The 18,490-nt window shown below is 42.9% G+C and overlaps 1 protein-coding gene across 2 annotated transcripts in view; it reads left to right on the forward strand.

Moving 5' to 3' along the window:
• The first annotated feature begins 6,474 nt into the window (after window positions 1-6,474).
• slc12a2 (solute carrier family 12 member 2) overlaps window positions 6,475-18,490 on the forward strand; it is a 58,669-nt gene continuing 46,653 nt past the window's right edge. The window contains exon 1 of one of the 2 annotated variants that reach the window (XM_079410167.1): window positions 6,475-7,322. In XM_079410167.1, coding sequence (XP_079266293.1) covers window positions 6,828-7,322 — 495 coding nt within the window. In that variant the 5' untranslated portion in view covers window positions 6,475-6,827. The remainder of the gene's footprint in view (window positions 7,323-18,490) is intronic. The other variant, XM_079410168.1, reaches the window with a different exon arrangement.

Raw genomic sequence — 18,490 nt, forward strand, 5'->3', positions numbered from 1 at the left:
TCATACAGTCATCACTGTGCGCTCATACTGCGATCACTGTGCGCTCATACTGCGATCACTGTGCGCTCATACAGTCATCACTGTGCGCTCATACTGTGATCACTGTGCGCTCATACTGTGATCACTGTGCGCTCATACAGTCATCACTGTGCGCTCATACTGTGATCACTGTGCGCTCATACAGTCATCACTGTGCGCTCATACTGTGATCACTGAGCGCTCATACAGTCATCACTGTGCGCTCATACAGTCATCACTGTGCGCTCATACAGTCATCACTGTGCGCTCATACAGTCATCATTGTGCGCTCATACTGTGATCACTGAGCGCTCATACAGTCATCACTGTGCGCTCATACAGTCATCACTGTGCGCTCATACTGTGATCACTGTGCGCTCATACTGTGATCACTGTGCGCTCATACAGTCATCACTGTGCGCTCATACAGTCATCACTGTGCGCTCATACTGTGATCACTGTGCGCTCATACAGTCATCACTGTGCGCTCATACAGTCATCACTGTGTGCTCATACAGTCATCACTGTGTGCTCATACTGTCATCACTGTGCACTCATACTGTGATCACTGTGCGCTCATACAGTCATCACTGTGCGCTCATACTGTGATCACTGTGCGCTCTTACTGTGATCACTGTGCGCTCATACAGTCATCACTGTGCGCTCATACAGTCATCACTGTGCTCTCATACAGTCATCACTGTGCGCTCATACTGTGATCACTGTGCGCTCATACTGTGATCACTGTGCGCTCATACAGTCATCACTGTGCGCTCATACTGTGATCACTGTGCGCTCATACAGTCATCACTGTGCGCTCATACTGTGATCACTATGCGCTCTTACTGTGATCACTGTGCTCTCATACAGTCATCACTGTGCGCTCATACAGTCATCACTGTGCGCTCATACTGTGATCACTGTGCGCTCATCAGTGTTGTGCAAGTTACTGCCAATCTGTAATACATTACAGATTACTTGTTACTGTTATTTAAAAGTAATCCCTTACCTTACAATATTACTGTCTCAGAATTGTAATGCGTTACATGACTCCTGTATTACTTTTGAGTTACTTTCACCAAAATATCTACAGAAGTAGAACTTAACATTCTAAAATGACAAAATGTACTAGAGCCCTGCCCTAATGACAAAGTGTTTATATTTCGTTCCGGCTTTTTATTAAGTTCATTTAGAAAAAAACATTTGGAGCATTTTTTGTTCATCAAATAAGTTTTTTTCTTTCTTAAAGTAACGACCAAGTGGTCAGCAGCAGACCGGCAGGCTGATCATAGCTTATGTTTTATAAATTTAGCCTTCTCAAATCATCATGACTTGCCTAAAATAAAATCTATAGATAAAACAGTTCAAGCATATAACAATGTTTAAACCTTTAAACTAAATGTGCGCTGTATCCAGTAGTTTGTGCAGAGAGTGGAAGCTAAAGCGCAGGACATGAGGCACCAGCGCAATCAATTACAATTTTTTTTTCAATGGAAACAACTTATGCCATAATTTTTGCTCATAAGAGTAATACATAATTTGTAACTGTAAAGGGTCTACTTTTATTTGTGTGCACTCACAATATTAAAAAAACGTTGTGCTTTTATCTTGAACAGGAGCGCTTCACAAAAATGAACCGAAAGACAGCGAATACATGCCTCACAGACATGATAAATATCTATATCGAAAGCTTTAAATTACTACTTAACGAAATTAATAAAAACAAAAACCATTTAATATAATTGTTATCCGTGAAGATGCACTTCTCTCTAAAGGCGCGTCTAACGAGGAGATGGCGAATCCTTACTATGTCCCCAGACACATTCATGGTAATTACTTTTGCTTTATTGTGTGTATTTGAAGGCAGAACTCTTCATCTGTGCTGACGGCTCGCTGCGGGACACTAAACACTGCCAAGTCGGTCTTGACAGTCGCTGCAGCACGGACTCATGTTGCTTCCATGATGGATGTCTAAAATATAAAGAGAAGGAGAAGCCTAAAACAGCCGCGTCTGAACTATGACGTGAATATTGGCCCGAAGCCCGGCTCTATGGATATAAAAAAGTCAGAGCCTGACTTTAAATTAAATAAAATAAAATCGGGGGCTAAAAGTGTGTTGTAACGCAAGCGTTACTGAACATGTACCGAGTAAAATATTACTGAAAATTGATTAGTAATGCCTTACACTACTGCGTTACAGCAAAAAGTAATACGTTACTGTAATGCATTACTTTTGTAACGCGTTACTCCCAACACTGGCGCTCATACAGTCATCACTGTGCGCTCATACTGTGATCACTGTGCGCTCATACAGTCATCACTGTGCGCTCATACTGTGATCACTGTGCGCTCATACAGTCATCACTGTGCGCTCATACTGTGATCACTGTGCGCTCATACTGTGATCACTGTGCGCTCATACAGTCATCACTGTGCGCTCATACAGTCATCACTGTGCGCTCATACAGTCATCACTGTGCGCTCATACAGTCATCACTGTGCGCTCATACTGTGATCACTATGCGCTCATACAGTCATCACTGTGCGCTCATACTGTGATCACTGTGCGCTCATACAGTCATCACTGTGCGCTCATACTGTGATCACTGTGCGCTCATACAGTCATCACTGTGCGCTCATACTGTGATCACTGTGCGCTCATACAGTCATCACTGTGCGCTCATACTGTGATCACTGTGCGCTCATACAGTCATCACTGTGCGCTCATACAGTCATCACTGTGCGCTCATACTGTGATCACTGTGCGCTCATACTGTGATCACTGTGCGCTCATACAGTCATCACTGTGCGCTCATACTGTGATCACTGTGCGCTCATACAGTCATCACTGTGCGCTCATACAGTCATCACTGTGCGCTCATACAGTCATCACTGTGCGCTCATACTGTGATCACTGTGCGCTCATACTGTGATCACTGTGCGCTCATACAGTCATCACTGTGCGCTCATACTGTGATCACTGTGCGCTCATACAGTCATCACTGTGCGCTCATACAGTCATCACTGTGCGCTCATACTGTGATCACTGTGCGCTCATACAGTCATCACTGTGCGCTCATACTGTGATCACTGTGCGCTCATACTGTGATCACTGTGCGCTCATACAGTCATCACTGTGCGCTCATACAGTCATCACTGTGCGCTCATACAGTCATCACTGTGCGCTCATACAGTCATCACTGTGCGCTCATACTGTGATCACTGTGCGCTCATACAGTCATCACTGTGCGCTCATACTGTGATCACTGTGCGCTCATACAGTCATCACTGTGCGCTCATACTGTGATCACTGTGCGCTCATACAGTCATCAATGTGCGCTCATACTGTGATCACTGTGCGCTCATACAGTCATCACTGTGCGCTCATACTGTGATCACTGTGCGCTCACACAGTCATCACTGTGAGGATCACAGTATGAGGATCAGATGAACTCACAATGAGCTCACGCTGTACTCACACAGTATGAGGATTGTGTGATCTCACTGTGATCATCGCATGATCTCACGTGTTGACTGGGATGATAATCACTAGAAATTAAATGTCCCCAGCTGAGCAAACCAGAGGCGACAGCGGCAAGGAACCAAAACTCCCTCTGTGACAGAATGGAGAAAAAAACCTTGGGAGAAACCAGACTCAGTCGGGGGCCAGTTCTCCTCTGACCAGGATATTATTGTTTATTTATTGTTTACTTATTGTTTTAATTAAAATGTTAAATGTATAAATGTATTATTTCTATTTTATATTGTTGCAATTTCTAACAATAATAGTATTATTATGTAGTTCGGTATTTTATTATATTTTTAGTTATTTTCTTTTATTTTTATTGTATTTTTAGTCGAGGTCTTCACTGGGGATATGTCCCCGGGGCTCTTCCAGGTGTCCGGCCTCCGCCGACGATCAGGGCCACAGACATCATCTCCCGGCGCCTACCCACCATCTGATCCGGACACGGACTGAGAAACAGAATAGAAACAGACAAATATTAGCGTAGATGCCATTCTTCTTATGATGTAACAAGTACATCATGTGTTATGAGGAGTGTTCCCGGTTCCGGTTGATCTAATTAATGCAGCCTAACAATCCTTTAACGGATTTGAATAATAGAAGTGTATTAGTGTGTTATGTGTAAGCCAGGTTAAAGAGATGGGTCTTTAATCTAGATTTAAACTGCCAGAGTGTGTCTGTCTCCCGAACAGTGTTAGGTAGATTGTTCCAGAGTTTGGGTGCTAAATAGGAAAAGGATCTGCCGTCTGCAGTCGATTTTGATATTCTAGGTATTATCAAACGGCCAGAGTTTTGAGAACGCAGCTGACGTGGAGGACTATAATGTGATAAGAGCTCGCTCAGGTACTGAGGAGCTAAGCCATTCAGGGCTTTATAAGTAATTAACAAGATTTTAAAATCTATACGATGTTTAGACTCTAGCTGCTGCATTCAGGCACTCCAGGATGAGTTAATAAGGCACATCTTGTACAGTTATAGTCCAAGAGATGATGTGCTGCAGGGTGACATGTTTTTGTAGGCTGAAACCTGTAAATGAGTTACGAATTTAGCACTTCCGGTTCCATTGTCCAGAAGTCAAAGGGTTTTTGAAGGGTGTTTTTTTTTTTTTTTTTTGGTTAAATGCCTTAAAACTGAAAGAGCTGTTGAAACTGAAGTCATGTGAACATTATGTGGTTTATTTATAGCCTACTACGTAATTCTGCTGGTTGTATTTAGGCTTCAAAATGTATAAAATGTGTATGAAGATTAACATGATGGACAACACATGTAAGAATCATAAACTTTTGTTTGTCAAAGAGCTTATTTTCTGCAATAATCCAAAAGCCAACAGAAAAATCCAGTTGTGTTTTCCAGGGTGATGTGAACTTATGTGAGCGCTCTAGACATGAGCTTTAAGAGGACTGTAGTTTACAATCCACTCTAAAATGAACACTCAGTCATTATTTACACACCCTAACATCATTCCTGTACGTCGTGCTTTGGCACATTCATGATTTTTTGGCTTTGAATCAGTGGTTTAGTGTATGTATCAGTTTTACCATGATTTGTTCCCTCAGCTTTGGAATTTGAACCTTAAAGGGATAGTTCACCCCAAAATTTAAATTCTGTCATTAATTACTCACCCTCATGTCGTTCTAAACCTGTAAGACCTCCGTTCAACTTCAGAACACAAATTAAGATATTTTGGATGGAATCTGAGAGCTCTCTGGCCCTCCATAGACAGCGAGGGTCCTTACATTTTCATCTCTACTGTTTCTACTGTTTTACATGTACTGTCGTGAACGCGCGTCCACAAGAGAAACAGTAGAGACGGAAATGTGGAATAAAATCGTTATTTTTGTTTTCTTTATTCAAAAAGTATTCTCATGGCTTCATAAAATTACAGTTGACAGACTGATGTCACATGGACTACTTTGTCGATCATCTTGGTACTTTTCTGGACCTTGATTGTGTAAGGACCCTCGCTGTCTATGGAGGGTCAGAGAGCTCTCAGATTCCATCCAAAATATCTTAATTTGTGTTCTGAAGTTGAACAGAGGTCTTACAGGTTTAGAACGACATGAGGGTGAGTCTTTTATTAGTGAGATGCAGATTTTGTGACACGTGTGGCAGCTCCTCTCTCTCTCTCTGTATAAACTAAAGGTTATGTCTAAAACTACCCACTGGGCAAAGTTACGTCCAAAACACGTCTTTTTGAAGTCTTTGCACATGAAGAGACGTCCACTGAGGAGCCAGAATGAAAGTTTTGATGTGTTCTGCTCGTCTGATCTAGATGTTCAGTCTTCATACAAGGATACAAACTAGTTCAAATGTGGTCAGTGGACATATTTGAACATCATTTAAGATTCTGTTTCTGGACCAAATAAACACTCTCAGGATGCATTAGAGTTAAACTCATGCTATATCAAAGTAATTTATATTTATAATTGCAAAGCAACTCACAGACACTGTCCCTGAAAATAAAAGAATCTTCACTGAAACAGTGTTTAATTAAATCATCAAATAACTGATGACTGAGCATTTGGTAAAATCAATACATCTCTGAAGATCTCAGCAGAGAAGGATCAAACATCTCCACAAACAGCATCAGCATCTTCACTCATTAGACTGACTTTATTTCTGCCAGACATCTAGAGCTTGTATTGATTATTACCAGAGTTTTACATGTCGATGTGTTTCATTTCAACTCGTTGTGGTGGACAGTGTTTTCTTCAGCTGGGATCTTGGTCCTCGTGCTTCTTGTGTTTGCTGTTCTTTGGCTGCTGTAGCGGTGTCTTTGTGAAACACAATTGTTGTGGCGGAGAAGAGATACTCTCCTATATTTCGTCGTAATGTCGCAATGCAAGGTGACTCAACTTCTCGTTTGCCTGTCTGTGTGAGTCTCCACCCCTGATGGAGCGGGCAAATCTCGCGAGAGCGCCTCCTCTCGCGATGCCGCCCAGCATCGCCGCTGCTGCAGTGTCTATAAAGCGGCGAGACGCGGAGTTGCGGCAACGGCAAGGTCGCGCAGCATCACGGCGAACGCTATCCACGGAACGCTCGGTTCACGGAGATCGTTAGCGTCCTCTGGAGCGCGTCGGATATTTCCTCACACGCGGTCAGCTGTCAGGAGTTGTTGGCTGGACGCACGCGCCGTTGTTCTCCGTTTGTATCCGCATGTGCGCATCGCGCTGCGGGAAGCGCGGCGCGTTGTTTTAGTCTTCCTGCAGCATCAGTGTCTCCTCCACCGGCTCCGCTGCACCTCACCGGACAATATCGGCTCTGAGGAGGCTTTTTTTCTGTCATGTCGGCGTCACCTCCGCCCCCCGCCGCCGCGAGCGAGCATCTCTCCGCGCCCGAGCCTGACGCGCTCAAGCCCGCCGGTCCCACACCGAGCCAGAGCCGCTTCCAGGTGGACCTGGTGTCGGAGTGCGCCGCCTCAGACTCCTCCCCACCCGAATACTCCGCCGAGCCGCTCCGGGACCCCGCGTCCGGCGGCGAGGAAGCCAAGGGCCGGTTTCGCGTCGTGAACTTCGCGGCCTCGAGTCCGGACGCGGCGCCGGCGGATAGCGCGCAGAACGGGGACACGGTGATGAGCGAGGGAAGCCTGCACTCCTCCACCGGCGGCCAGCAGCACCACCACTACGACACCCACACCAACACCTACTACCTCCGCACCTTCGGACACAACACCATCGACGCCGTGCCCAACATCGACTTCTACCGGCAGACCGCCGCTCCGCTGGGCGAGAAGCTGATCAGACCCACCCTCTCGGAGCTGCACGACGAGCTGGACAAGGTCCGACACACACAGTCCTTCAGCGGGCTGCTGCTGAACACACAGACCTGAGAAAACACGGGTTTAATAAACACACACAGGCTTTACTCGGTTACTAACACAGATGGATACTGATTTAGTGAGCAAGCAATGAAAACATGTGACTAGTGTAGTAGGTTAGTACTCAAAACACTAGTTTCAGACGTGTGTTCAACACTAACCAGCTAAACTAGTTTAATGGGTTAGTACAGAACACACATGTCTGACACTAGTTTAGTTGGTTAGTATTGAACACAAATGTCTGACACTAGTTTAGTTGGTTAGTATTGAACACAAATGTCTGACACTAGTTTAGTTGGTTAGTACAGAACACACATGTCTGACACTAGTTTAGTTGGTTAGTATTGAACACAAATGTCTGACACTAGTTTAGTTGGTTAGTATTGAACACAAATGTCTGACACTAGTTTAGTTGGTTAGTATTGAACACAAATGTCTGACACTAGTTTAGTTGGTTAGTATTGAACACAAATGTCTGACACTAGTTTAGTTGGTTAGTATTGAACACAAATGTCTGACACTAGTTTAGTTGGTTAGTATTGAACACAAATGTCTGACACTAGTTCAGGTTTGCTATTGAAAGCATGTGTCAGATACTAGTAACATGGCTCGTAGTTTGGTGTCTTCTGATTGGTTGAATGACTCTCATCTCGTCAGATGTCAGATGAGATCAGTAAACGCTGGCTTATCAAATGTTTGTCTTTGGTGATGCTCTATAACACTTCAGAGTCAACATGCAGCGCTGTGACCTTTGACCTGTGTGAGGACGCTGATGCTGGGAAATGATATCTGTGGATCAGACTCTTCACTGTATCATTGTACATGTAGTTCTGTGTTGTGAAAACACAAGGCCAGGCGGTGTTTACATTCTTCCTCTGGACTCCAATGTGCTGTGTGTGTGTGTGTGTGTGTGTGTGAGAAAGAGAGAGAGAGAGAGAGAGAGAGAGCGCGTGTGTGTATGAGAGTGTGTGAGCGTGTGTGTGTGTGTGTGTGTGTGTGTGAGAGAGAGTGCGTGAGAGAGAGCGTGTGCGTGAGAGAGAGCGTGTGTGTGTGTGTGTGTGTGTGTGTGTGAGAGAGAGCACGAGTGTGTGAGCAAGAGTGTGTGTGTGAGAGAGTGTGTATGAGAGCGTGTGTGTGTGAGAGAAAGCACGAGTGTGTGAGCAAGAGCGTGTGTGTGAGACTGTATGAGAGTGTGTAAGTGTGTTTTTGTGTGTGTGAGAGAGAGAGAGAGAGAGAGAGAGTGTGTGTGTGTGTGTGAGAGAGTGTGTGTGTGTGTGTGTGACAGTGTTTGTGTGTGTGTGAGAGAGCGCGTGTGTGAGAGAGCGTGTGTGAGAGAGCGTGTGTGAGAGAGCGTGTGTAGGAGAGTGTGTGAGAGCATGTGTTTGTGTGTGAGTGTGCGTGAGAGAGTGTGTTTGAGAGGGAGTGCGAGTGTGTGAGCAAGAGCGTGTGTGTGTGTGCGCGTTTTTGTGACAAATGACAAATTTGTATAATGACACAGGTATTACAAGGTGATTTATGAGGACATTGACCCATGTCCCCACTTTTCAAAACGCATATAAATCATACAGATATGGCTTTATTTTACTGCCAAATGTAGAGAGCGCATTTTTGTAGATCGAAAGTAGACTAATATAATGTGCGAGCACGAACCTCTCCGCTCGCACGCGGATTTCCTTTGCTCTCGCACAAAACCGGACGCGCGCACTTAAAACGTGTCTCTCCTCTCGCTCAAGTGTGCGTGTGCGCGGTCAGACTTTGTCCTGTGCTCTCACACATCTCTCCGTGCTCTTTCGCTAGATATTCAGTCTTTTCACATCTGGATTAAACGTCAAAAGTTATCAACAAATCAGATCTTCCTACGACTGACCCGATGAAAATACTAGGCCTACGTGAAGAGGGAACTGATCCTGGAATTTCTTTACAATTTAATAATATTTAGTAATCTCAAATGTATATTAGAAATGGCTAGGAATCGGGTACTTGGATGATTTAGTAAAAAAAAAAAAACCTAGGTTGTCTAATCGTTTTGTCAAACCCCTCTGAGCGATTTATCTAAACCAGGGGTGGGCAAACTTTTTGACTCGAGGGCCACATCAAGTTTTCCACATTAAGTGGGGGGCCGCATATGTTCATGACAAATGAAGCTTTGATTTTTTTTTAGAAATTTTTTTTTTCTTTTTATTCTAAATTGACACTCACTTACTACTGTACTATGTATACTTGTACGTACATGGCAGTTCTTTTCTTGTTCCATCTCTACCTATTTTTATGAGCACTTTATGACACACAGATAAGTTGCATTAGTGTACAAGTCTATGTATAAGACACATTTTATCATTTCATTCAGAAATAATGTAAAATAAACGAAACATTTACCAACATTAGAAACATGCTTTTATATTCCCTACACTCCACAAACAATCCTGTAAATTTAGCAGTGTTCAGAATAGAAAAAAGAACGGAAATATAAGTAAAAAACAAACACAAATTATAGTGGCATTCACTATAAACATATTATAAACGCCCAGCCTTAAATATTTAAAGCGAAACTGAAACTAGCGGTGTGGCTGCTGGAACATGCACAATACAAACTCCCTTGCCTTTTCTCATTCATCACCAATCCTGATGTGTGCGCTTTGCGCTTGACCTTGATTGCTTTATACAAGTCGCCTTGGAAATCGCAGCACATTTCAGATGAAAAAAACACAATTTGTAATCCAGAAAACAGTACTATATCCATTTTCATAAAAATGTGTATGGAAAACAGAAGAAGAAATCATATCTTTGCGAGATAAAACGACAAATTATTTCCATGTTTTCCCCAAATGACATCACCTGTGAGCAGGAGGATAACACTGGGATTTGTTCTGATACTGGAAAGTCTTTTAAGCATTTTTAAAACCGTTCCAATACAAGGCATTTTTCAAAACAAATGAACACATTTTTAAAACATGGAACTTATTTACTATTGTGCCAGTTTTGTAGTGTATATAGCTATTTTGACTTTATTTTGTATTTTCTGTGCGGCTTGAATGCGGCGGCTGTCAAAAATAGGATCGACTGGAGCGGCGGGATGGTGTAAATCAAGGGTTATATACTGCACTACAGGCTACAGCGCCATCTATTGATATTACTGATACTGCATATTGGAACAACTGCCTCACGGGCTGGATGAAAACGCCCGTAGTTTGCCCACCTCTACAGATTCGTATCATGTTTTTAAAAATCCCTGGACACCCCTGACAAGTTTGGACACCCCTGATCTAAACAAACAAAGTATATGATTCTTAAAGTTCATGTGGACACACATGTTGTGTACTTGGGATGAAATTTTATTTATATTTATATATATATATATATATATATCTCTCTCTCTCTCTTGAAGCAGATTCAAACAGACTCTCTGCGCGAGAGCAGCGTATATCCGAGAGCGCACGTCCAGGTTTTGTGCAAGAGCAAAGGAAATCCGTGCGAGCAGGGAGATTCGAGCTTGCACATTTATTAATCTACTTTCGCGCTACAAAAATGCGCTCTCGACATTTGGAAGTAAAATAATGCCATATACAGAGTGAGTTTTTTTGGGGGGGAAAGTAGAAGTGCACAGTCTCCTGTGAGAGGTATGTTTAGGTGTAGGGTAGGTGTAGGGCAATAGCACATACAGTTTGTACAGAATAAAAACCATTACACCTATGAGATGAACCCACTTTTCATAAAAACAATGTGTGTGTGTGTGTGTGTTTGAGAGAGCGTGTGTGTGTGAGAGTGATAGAGAGCGTGTGTGTGTGTGTGTGTGAGAGAGAGAGAGAGAGAGAGAGAGAGTGTGTGTGTGAGAGAGCGAGAGAGAGAGTGTGAGTGTGTGTTTGTTTTTATATACCGGTGGGGACTTAAACCTGAATACACACAGGCTCATGGGGTCTTGTGTCATGGTGGAGACCTAAATTGAGGTCTCCACGGGTAAACAAGCTTATAAGTCACACAGAGTGAAGTTTTTTTGAAAATCTAAAAATGCAAAGTCTCCTGTGAGGGCTAAGTTTAGGTGTAGGGCAATAGAATATATGGTCTGTACAGTAGAAAAAACATTAAGCTTATGAGAGTCCCCACAAGGATAGCGGAACAAGTGTGTGTGTGTGAGAGCGAGAGAGAGAGAGAGAGTGAGAGTGTGAGCGAGCGAGTGCGTGCGAGCGAGTGCATGAGTGAGTGCGTGCGAGTGAGTGCATGTGAGTGGGCGAGTGCGTGCGAGTGAAAGAGCGAGTGCGTGCGTGCGAGAGAGCGAGTGCGTGCGTGCGAGTGAGTGAGTGCGTGCGAGTGAAAGAGTGAGTGAGTGCGTGCGTGCGAGTGAGAGTGAGTGAGTGCGTGCGTGCGAGTGAGAGTGAGTGAGTGCGTGCGTGCGTGCGAGTGAAAGAGTGAGTGAGTGCGTGCGAGTGAAAGTGTGCGAGTGAAAGAGAGAGTGAGTGCGTGCGAGTGAAAGAGTGAGTGAGTGCGTGCGAGTGAGCGCGAGTGAAAGAGTGTGTGAGTGAAAGAGTGAGTGAGTGCGTGCGTGCGAGTGAAAGAGTGAGTGAGTGCGCGCGTGCGAGTGAAAGAGTGAGTGAGTGAGCGCGAGTGAAAGAGTGAGTGAGTGCGTGCGAGTGAAAGAGTGAGTGCGTGCGAGTGAGCGCGAGTGAAAGAGTGAGTGAGTGCGCGTGTGAGTGAGTGAAAGAGTGAGTGAGCACGAGTGAAAGAGTGAGTGCGTGCGAGTGAAAGAGTGAGTGAGTGCGTGTGAGTGAAAGAGTGAGTGAGTGCGTGCGTGCGAGTGAAAGAGTGAGTGAGCACGAGTGAAAGAGTGAGTGCGTGCGAGTGAAAGAGTGAGTGAGTGCGTGCGAGTGAAAGAGTGAGTGCGTGCGAGTGAGCGCGAGTGAAAGAGTGAGTGCGTGCGAGTGAAAGAGTGAGTGAGCGCGAGTGAAAGAGTGAGTGCGCGCGAGTGAAAGAGTGAGTGCGTGCGAGTGAAAGAGTGAGTGCGTGCGAGTGAGCGCGAGTGAAAGAGTGAGTGAGTGCGAGTGAGAGAATGAGTGTGAGCGAGTGTGTTTCTCTGATGCGATGACAGACAGACCCTGTCTGCTGTGTTGAAGTGCTCTGTGCTCTAACAGTGGAAGTGGTTCAGTTGTGGTGAGCAGCAGGTATGATGAGCGTCCTGGAGCTGGTTGCTGTGAAGGCCTGGCTCTGCTCTAGTTAGTCTGGGAGCAGTTTTAGCCGCAGGCTCGGCCATTCAGCTCTCTGACGACACTGGCTATTATGACTTGGCAGTTTATCTAGTTAAGTGCATTTGTAAGACGCTTTGATGTCAAGTTTTAGAAAAGCCTCTTTGAGACGAGTTATGACGCACAAGCGTTTAACAGTAGTTTCCACTCACTTGAGCCAAACAGCTCCAGAGCGACGCATTCTGTGGCTTTCTGAAGAACAGATGCAGCAGATAACCGGTGAAGGCCTGACTGTCGGCTGCATGAGCCGTGCAGTGTTTTGCAGCAGCGGAGCATGAATAAAACATGTCTTGTGCTGGCTTGGATGTGTGCTGCGTTTTTGACGGCACTTGTTTTCCTCTGTGGCAGTAATTGTAATCATGAGACTGAGTGAAGTGAGTGAAGCACACATAGGTGGAGGGTGAACCGGCTCCAGGGGCAGGCTAGAAGCAGCCAAATGTATCATAAACCCGTTTAGGCAAGAACCAGACAGGGGTGTCATGTAGGCTTATAAAATGTTTAATGGGACTGAATTTGTACGTGATGACAATTTAATACAAACATTAGAAATCGATAATTAACATTTCCTTTCCACAGTTATTCAAACAGCAAATAATTTATAGGTATATAGAAAGTGACATTATCACTAACTTTAATCTGTCGCGAGTTTAAGGACTCAACAAAAAAACCCAACAACTATCTTTGTAATCACTGAAGCTGTATGCTGTGAAATGATTCTCTTACATCTGCGTTTTGTTGTTTATGATGAGAGAAAGCACACACACTCAAAACTGAGCTTCAGTGATGACTCATCTGAACGCCTCTGATTGGCCACTGCATTCCTAAGATAAACAGAACTGTGTGTGATTGGTTAAAAATACCGAAAATGAAATAACATGAGCAGATCTTAATTTAATGCCACAGTCGACTCTGTCTATTCATTTTCACTTTGTTAGCAACAACGTAATAGATTTAATTTGTTTGTGCAGGGGCATTTTTGTCCAATTTAGTGGCATTTTTCCCCAAGCCACCATGTCCAGGGCAAGGCTAAGCCTTGTAAATCTAATGTAAATGCTGTGTTTCGCTGTGGGTTGATTTGCTCTTTCTCTGAATCTGCGTGACACACTGCAGCGAGTGGCGTGTTTGTTTGCAGAAGTGTGCTGTCTGACTGGAGCCGTTATAACATGCTCTCACAGCTTCTTTGTTTTTTTTTGTTTAGCCAATTTTGGGAGGAGCAGAGTTTATGTGCGTGGTTTATACAGGCATTTACACTTAGCCGAAGGCGTCTTAAAGCGCCTCCTGAAGTGCTCAGAGTGATTGAATAGTGTGTCAGAATGAGTTTACGCCTGGTGTTTTTGTGATCGGATAGTTAGTGTGTAAAGTGTACACAGGCTCGACGTGATTAGGTTTTTCTTTCACCTGCAGGAAGGCGAGTGTGTTGTGAGCAGATGTGTGATCCTGCTGCTCGTGTGTGTGTGTGTGTGTGTGTGTGTGTGGTGTAGCAGCTGTCAGCAAGTCAACACGACTCCAGTGTTTTCTGCTGCTATAAATACATCTGTTCAGTTGTTTGTATTGTTGGGATGGAGCTAAGCTGTGGGGGATTTTACAAAGCTATTTTCTTCTGTTTGACCTTTTAATGGTTGTCTATTAATCTGATCCGTCCAGATAATCTTCATGAAGTGGCTGATGTGATTCCCTTTTTTTCTGCTCTCTGTCAATCCAGCGAGATGCATGTTTCGATTCAAGTGGTCTGTTTTGACACGTTACGTAAAGCGAACACTAGTAATGTCGTGATAAAGTCATGGTGCTTTCAGATCGAAGGATTTTCCTATTTCCACACAGGAAGGTACTGTACAGCAGATCCATGAGTGAATGGAAAGTGTTTTATTGGCTGCTGGCAGTGAGTTTGAGCAGGTATTGATGTGTGAGCCGGTCAGGCTTTATGGCTGTGACATCGCCGTCTGGTTGTCCAGTCGCTGCTTTAACAGTTTGAGTATATCATTAGAGTGACACGTTACGTCACATTCACTGAATCGTTCATTAATTTTAGCTCCGTTGAATAACGCTGAAAGTGTTTGGTGCCGTACGTTTTTGTAGTGTGAGTGACGCTCGATGAGATTGACCAGCGAGAGCGAAGTCCTGTCAGGAATGATTTATTTCTAGAGGCGTGACCGAGCGGAAACACATGTTGAAATACTGATGCTGTGACGGGCCGATGCTGTGCTTGTCTCTGTCGTATCGAGCCTCTGACAGCAGCCGTGAAGAGAAGCATGGCTGCTTGCTGAGGATGGTCCTCGGGAGTTTTGGCAAACTTGTACAGTTATTGTAATGTCTTCCCTGTTTTGTAATTTCGATTGACTTCTGCTGATGTAAAGCATAGTAACTTGAACTAATTTAGGGAAATTGCTAATGTGCCGTCTGCTGCTGTTGTCACGAGAAGGTAAAATGTGTGAGAAGTGGCCACATGTAGAAAGACTCAGTCACCTGAAGAGCTGAACACGTCTCTCTGTGAAGCAGCTGCTGTTTCTCCTGACTGTGAGCCTGTGGACTCATCTGAACATCTCTAACTCCTCTACTGCAGCAGACCTTTTCAAGTGAAATGCATCAATCTGGTGCGCTTTGAGAGTCAGAATGAAGAGCTCCAAACCTTTTTCAGTGTGCAGATTGAACCGAGCAAGCGGTCTTTGCTTTAACCTGTTAGCCTGCACCAGAGCGACCTCGCACTGAACGCTCTTTGTTTGCATGTGTCATTGTTTTCTAATAGAATAAATGAAACGGGACAAAGTTAATCTTGTCAAACTCTATATCATTCTGAGGGTCTAAGCCTCAAGCATCGACGACAGATCGCTGTTTTTCGATGGAAAGCTTATAAGGAATGAGTGGCACAAATTTGCTACATTTGTGTAAGCAGTACACATCCAAACACGCAGAGTAAAAAAGCCGTATGTACCTTTATCATTGTAATAACGAGCCACAAACGCGTCCACTGCTGAAATCCCAGTTTAGTTAGAGAGGTAAGGGTCCACAGAAAAACATCCCAGCGAGCACTTTTAGTCCAGCGAAACAATAACGTTGTAATAAGGATGAATATTCCTTTGTTTACGTTTCATTTCTTCAGAGAGTTATTGTTCGCGTCCGTTATGGAATAAATTACGCTCAAAAACAGCGTCTTGGTGGTAAAAAAACAAAACGATTTTGTAGAATACGGTCTTACAAACATAATGAGACCGTCTACGGAAAAAAAAGTCTCAGAAAAGCGGAATATAGATTATTTGAATTTGGCGCTCCCTCCTGCCGGTGTTATGGATCAACTGGGGATCGTGTTAACTGGGGACATGCGCGTGCACGCTAATAGTTTTACCTGAGTTTCCAGCAGACGTTGGACCTCCACAGATTCGTCACAGGGAATTTTCAACGGAACAGATTTCAAAGCTTTCCACATTATTTGTGAATGTTTTGTATTATTGGACTTATGTATGGACTTTGTATTATTGTATTATGTTCCCCTGTCCATGTTCAAATGTATCTGACGCGGTTTAAGGGAAGTCTTAATGCATTTTCAGGTCACGTCTCAGACCACGCCCAGATTAATTTGTTTAGGCTATCTTAAATTCGTTTCAATATATATATATACAGTGTATATATATATATTCTAATGACAATTGTACATTCATTAAATAAGGTGTTACTTTGTTTCTTTGCAACGCGTGTGTAGGCAGTTGTTCAAAAATATTAGTTAATTTGTGTAAATGAATTCGAGCATCAATATTGCTGTGGTCAAAGGAATGTCAAGCATTTCATTTTCTTTCTTTTTATATTGCTAAAGAATGAGCGATAAACAAGCTATAGTTTTGCATTATGCATATAATTTCGAATTAGTGACAGATAAAATGCAGTGAATTATGCTGAATAGGGAATGTTCAACAAACGTATACACATAGTTAGGTGTTGAGGCAAACACACACACACTTTTACATTTATTCATTTAGCTGACGCTTTTATCCAAAGCGACTTACAATTGCTATATATGTCAGAGGTCGCACGCCTCTGGAGCAACTAGGGGTTAAGTGCCTTGCTCAGGGACACATTGGTGTCTCACAGTGGATTCGAACCCGGGTCTCTCACACCAAAGGCATGTGTCTTATCCACTGCGCCATCACCACCCCACTTTTAATAATACATAGCTTAAAGCATCTTTACATAAAATGCTTTTTCTTTTTTTTTACTATGAAGAGAAATCTGCTGTCAGAAATGACTGTTGATGTAATGTCCATATTGCAGAAATGTACAGTTTTATAATAGAGGTCTGTCAAGTCAAGTGAGATCACCTTTATTTATATAGCACTTTATACAATACATATCGTGTCAAAGGAGCTTAACAGTGTTAAATACTGAAATAGTGTGTCAATGCAAAGAAAGTTCAATTCAGCTAAAGCAGCTCTAATATGAGGACAATAGTAAACAGTCAGTTTCTCAGTTAAAGTCAGTTCATCGTTGATTCAGTGCTCAGTTTAGTTGTGCTGATGACTGTCGAGGTGAAGAGGTCTTCGCAGGGGATCTGTCTGTAGGGCACATCTTGTCCTGGTCTCCACTGACATTCAGAGATGTCGTGGTCTTCTCTAGGAGCTGATCCACCATCTGGACTGGAAACGGGCTGGATCTGGGTAGTGAACATCATTCAGTTAAGCACAAACATGTTTAGGCAATGATTGTGATCATAATGATTGCAATATAAGGATAATTTAGCAGTTTTGCATGTTGATTCGGAGTTGGGATCATAAGTTTTTTTGCAGGGGTTGTTATCTCTTCACAGGTGTTAGTGTCATCTAAAATCTTCAGAAAGGCTGAATCCAAATGTTAGTGAGGTTCTTACCACTGAAATGAAGATAACTGGCATAATTCAAAATTATGTATATATATATATATATATATATATATATATATATATATATATATATATATATATATATATATATATATATATATATATAAAGAGGCCCACACTCATTATTTATGAAACTGACAGACTTCTTTGTCATATTTTTAGTTCAAGAAGTCTGCAATAAAGTAAATATTGGTTTTCCTATTCTAAATAATGTTTGGGAGAGAGGTATCATATTTGTGTACGATGCCAAATGATTATGAGGTTAGTGATGTATACTGTCTTTTGCAATATTAGCCATATATGTAATTATTCATCATCAGAGTATCATGCTCTGCCTGTCAGTCATGAAAAAGTTGTGGCTGTTGAGTGATTGTCACAGGACTTTCATAAAAAAGACAGTATGGAAAATAGAAAAATAAGATATGAGGCAGTAAGAAAGATCCTACAGCATGGCTCACTTTTATTAGACGCCTGTCAATCACTTTGTCACCTTAAAAATGTAAACATTCCATACATGTGACATATATCGCTCACACATATTGTGGAAAAATGCCTTCCTGTGTTCATCACACATACAGTATTAAAGAGTTTGGCTTGAATCCTGCTCTGCTCATAACATGTTTTCTCTACGGTCGGAAACACAAGCATAGTCTGGCAAGAGACCAGGCCTGTATGTAAAATGAAAAGCAGGAGTCGTGAACTTAGAATTAACTTTAGACAAAGTGTTCTCTACATGTTCAATGAAACAGAGTCACAACATTTATATTCAAACACCTAACTGAGCATAATATACAGTACAGACAAACGTATATAAAATGAAGTTAATTTAATTGATTATATTACTATAAGAAACTGAATACAGCATTGTTCTGAAAAGAGTTCTAAGCCAATGCAAAATGTTGATTTCTGATCAGTCACAAATCCATGATGAAACTTTATGTCCAGGGAAGAGTATACAGAGGCACCAGAGCTGACTGTAAAGAGATCTCGGATAATAAAATCAGCAGAGCAAAATCACACAAACTCAAGCC

This window comes from Barbus barbus (genome assembly GCF_936440315.1).
Source record: "Barbus barbus genome assembly, chromosome: 47".
NCBI lineage: Eukaryota > Metazoa > Chordata > Actinopteri > Cypriniformes > Cyprinidae > Barbus > Barbus barbus.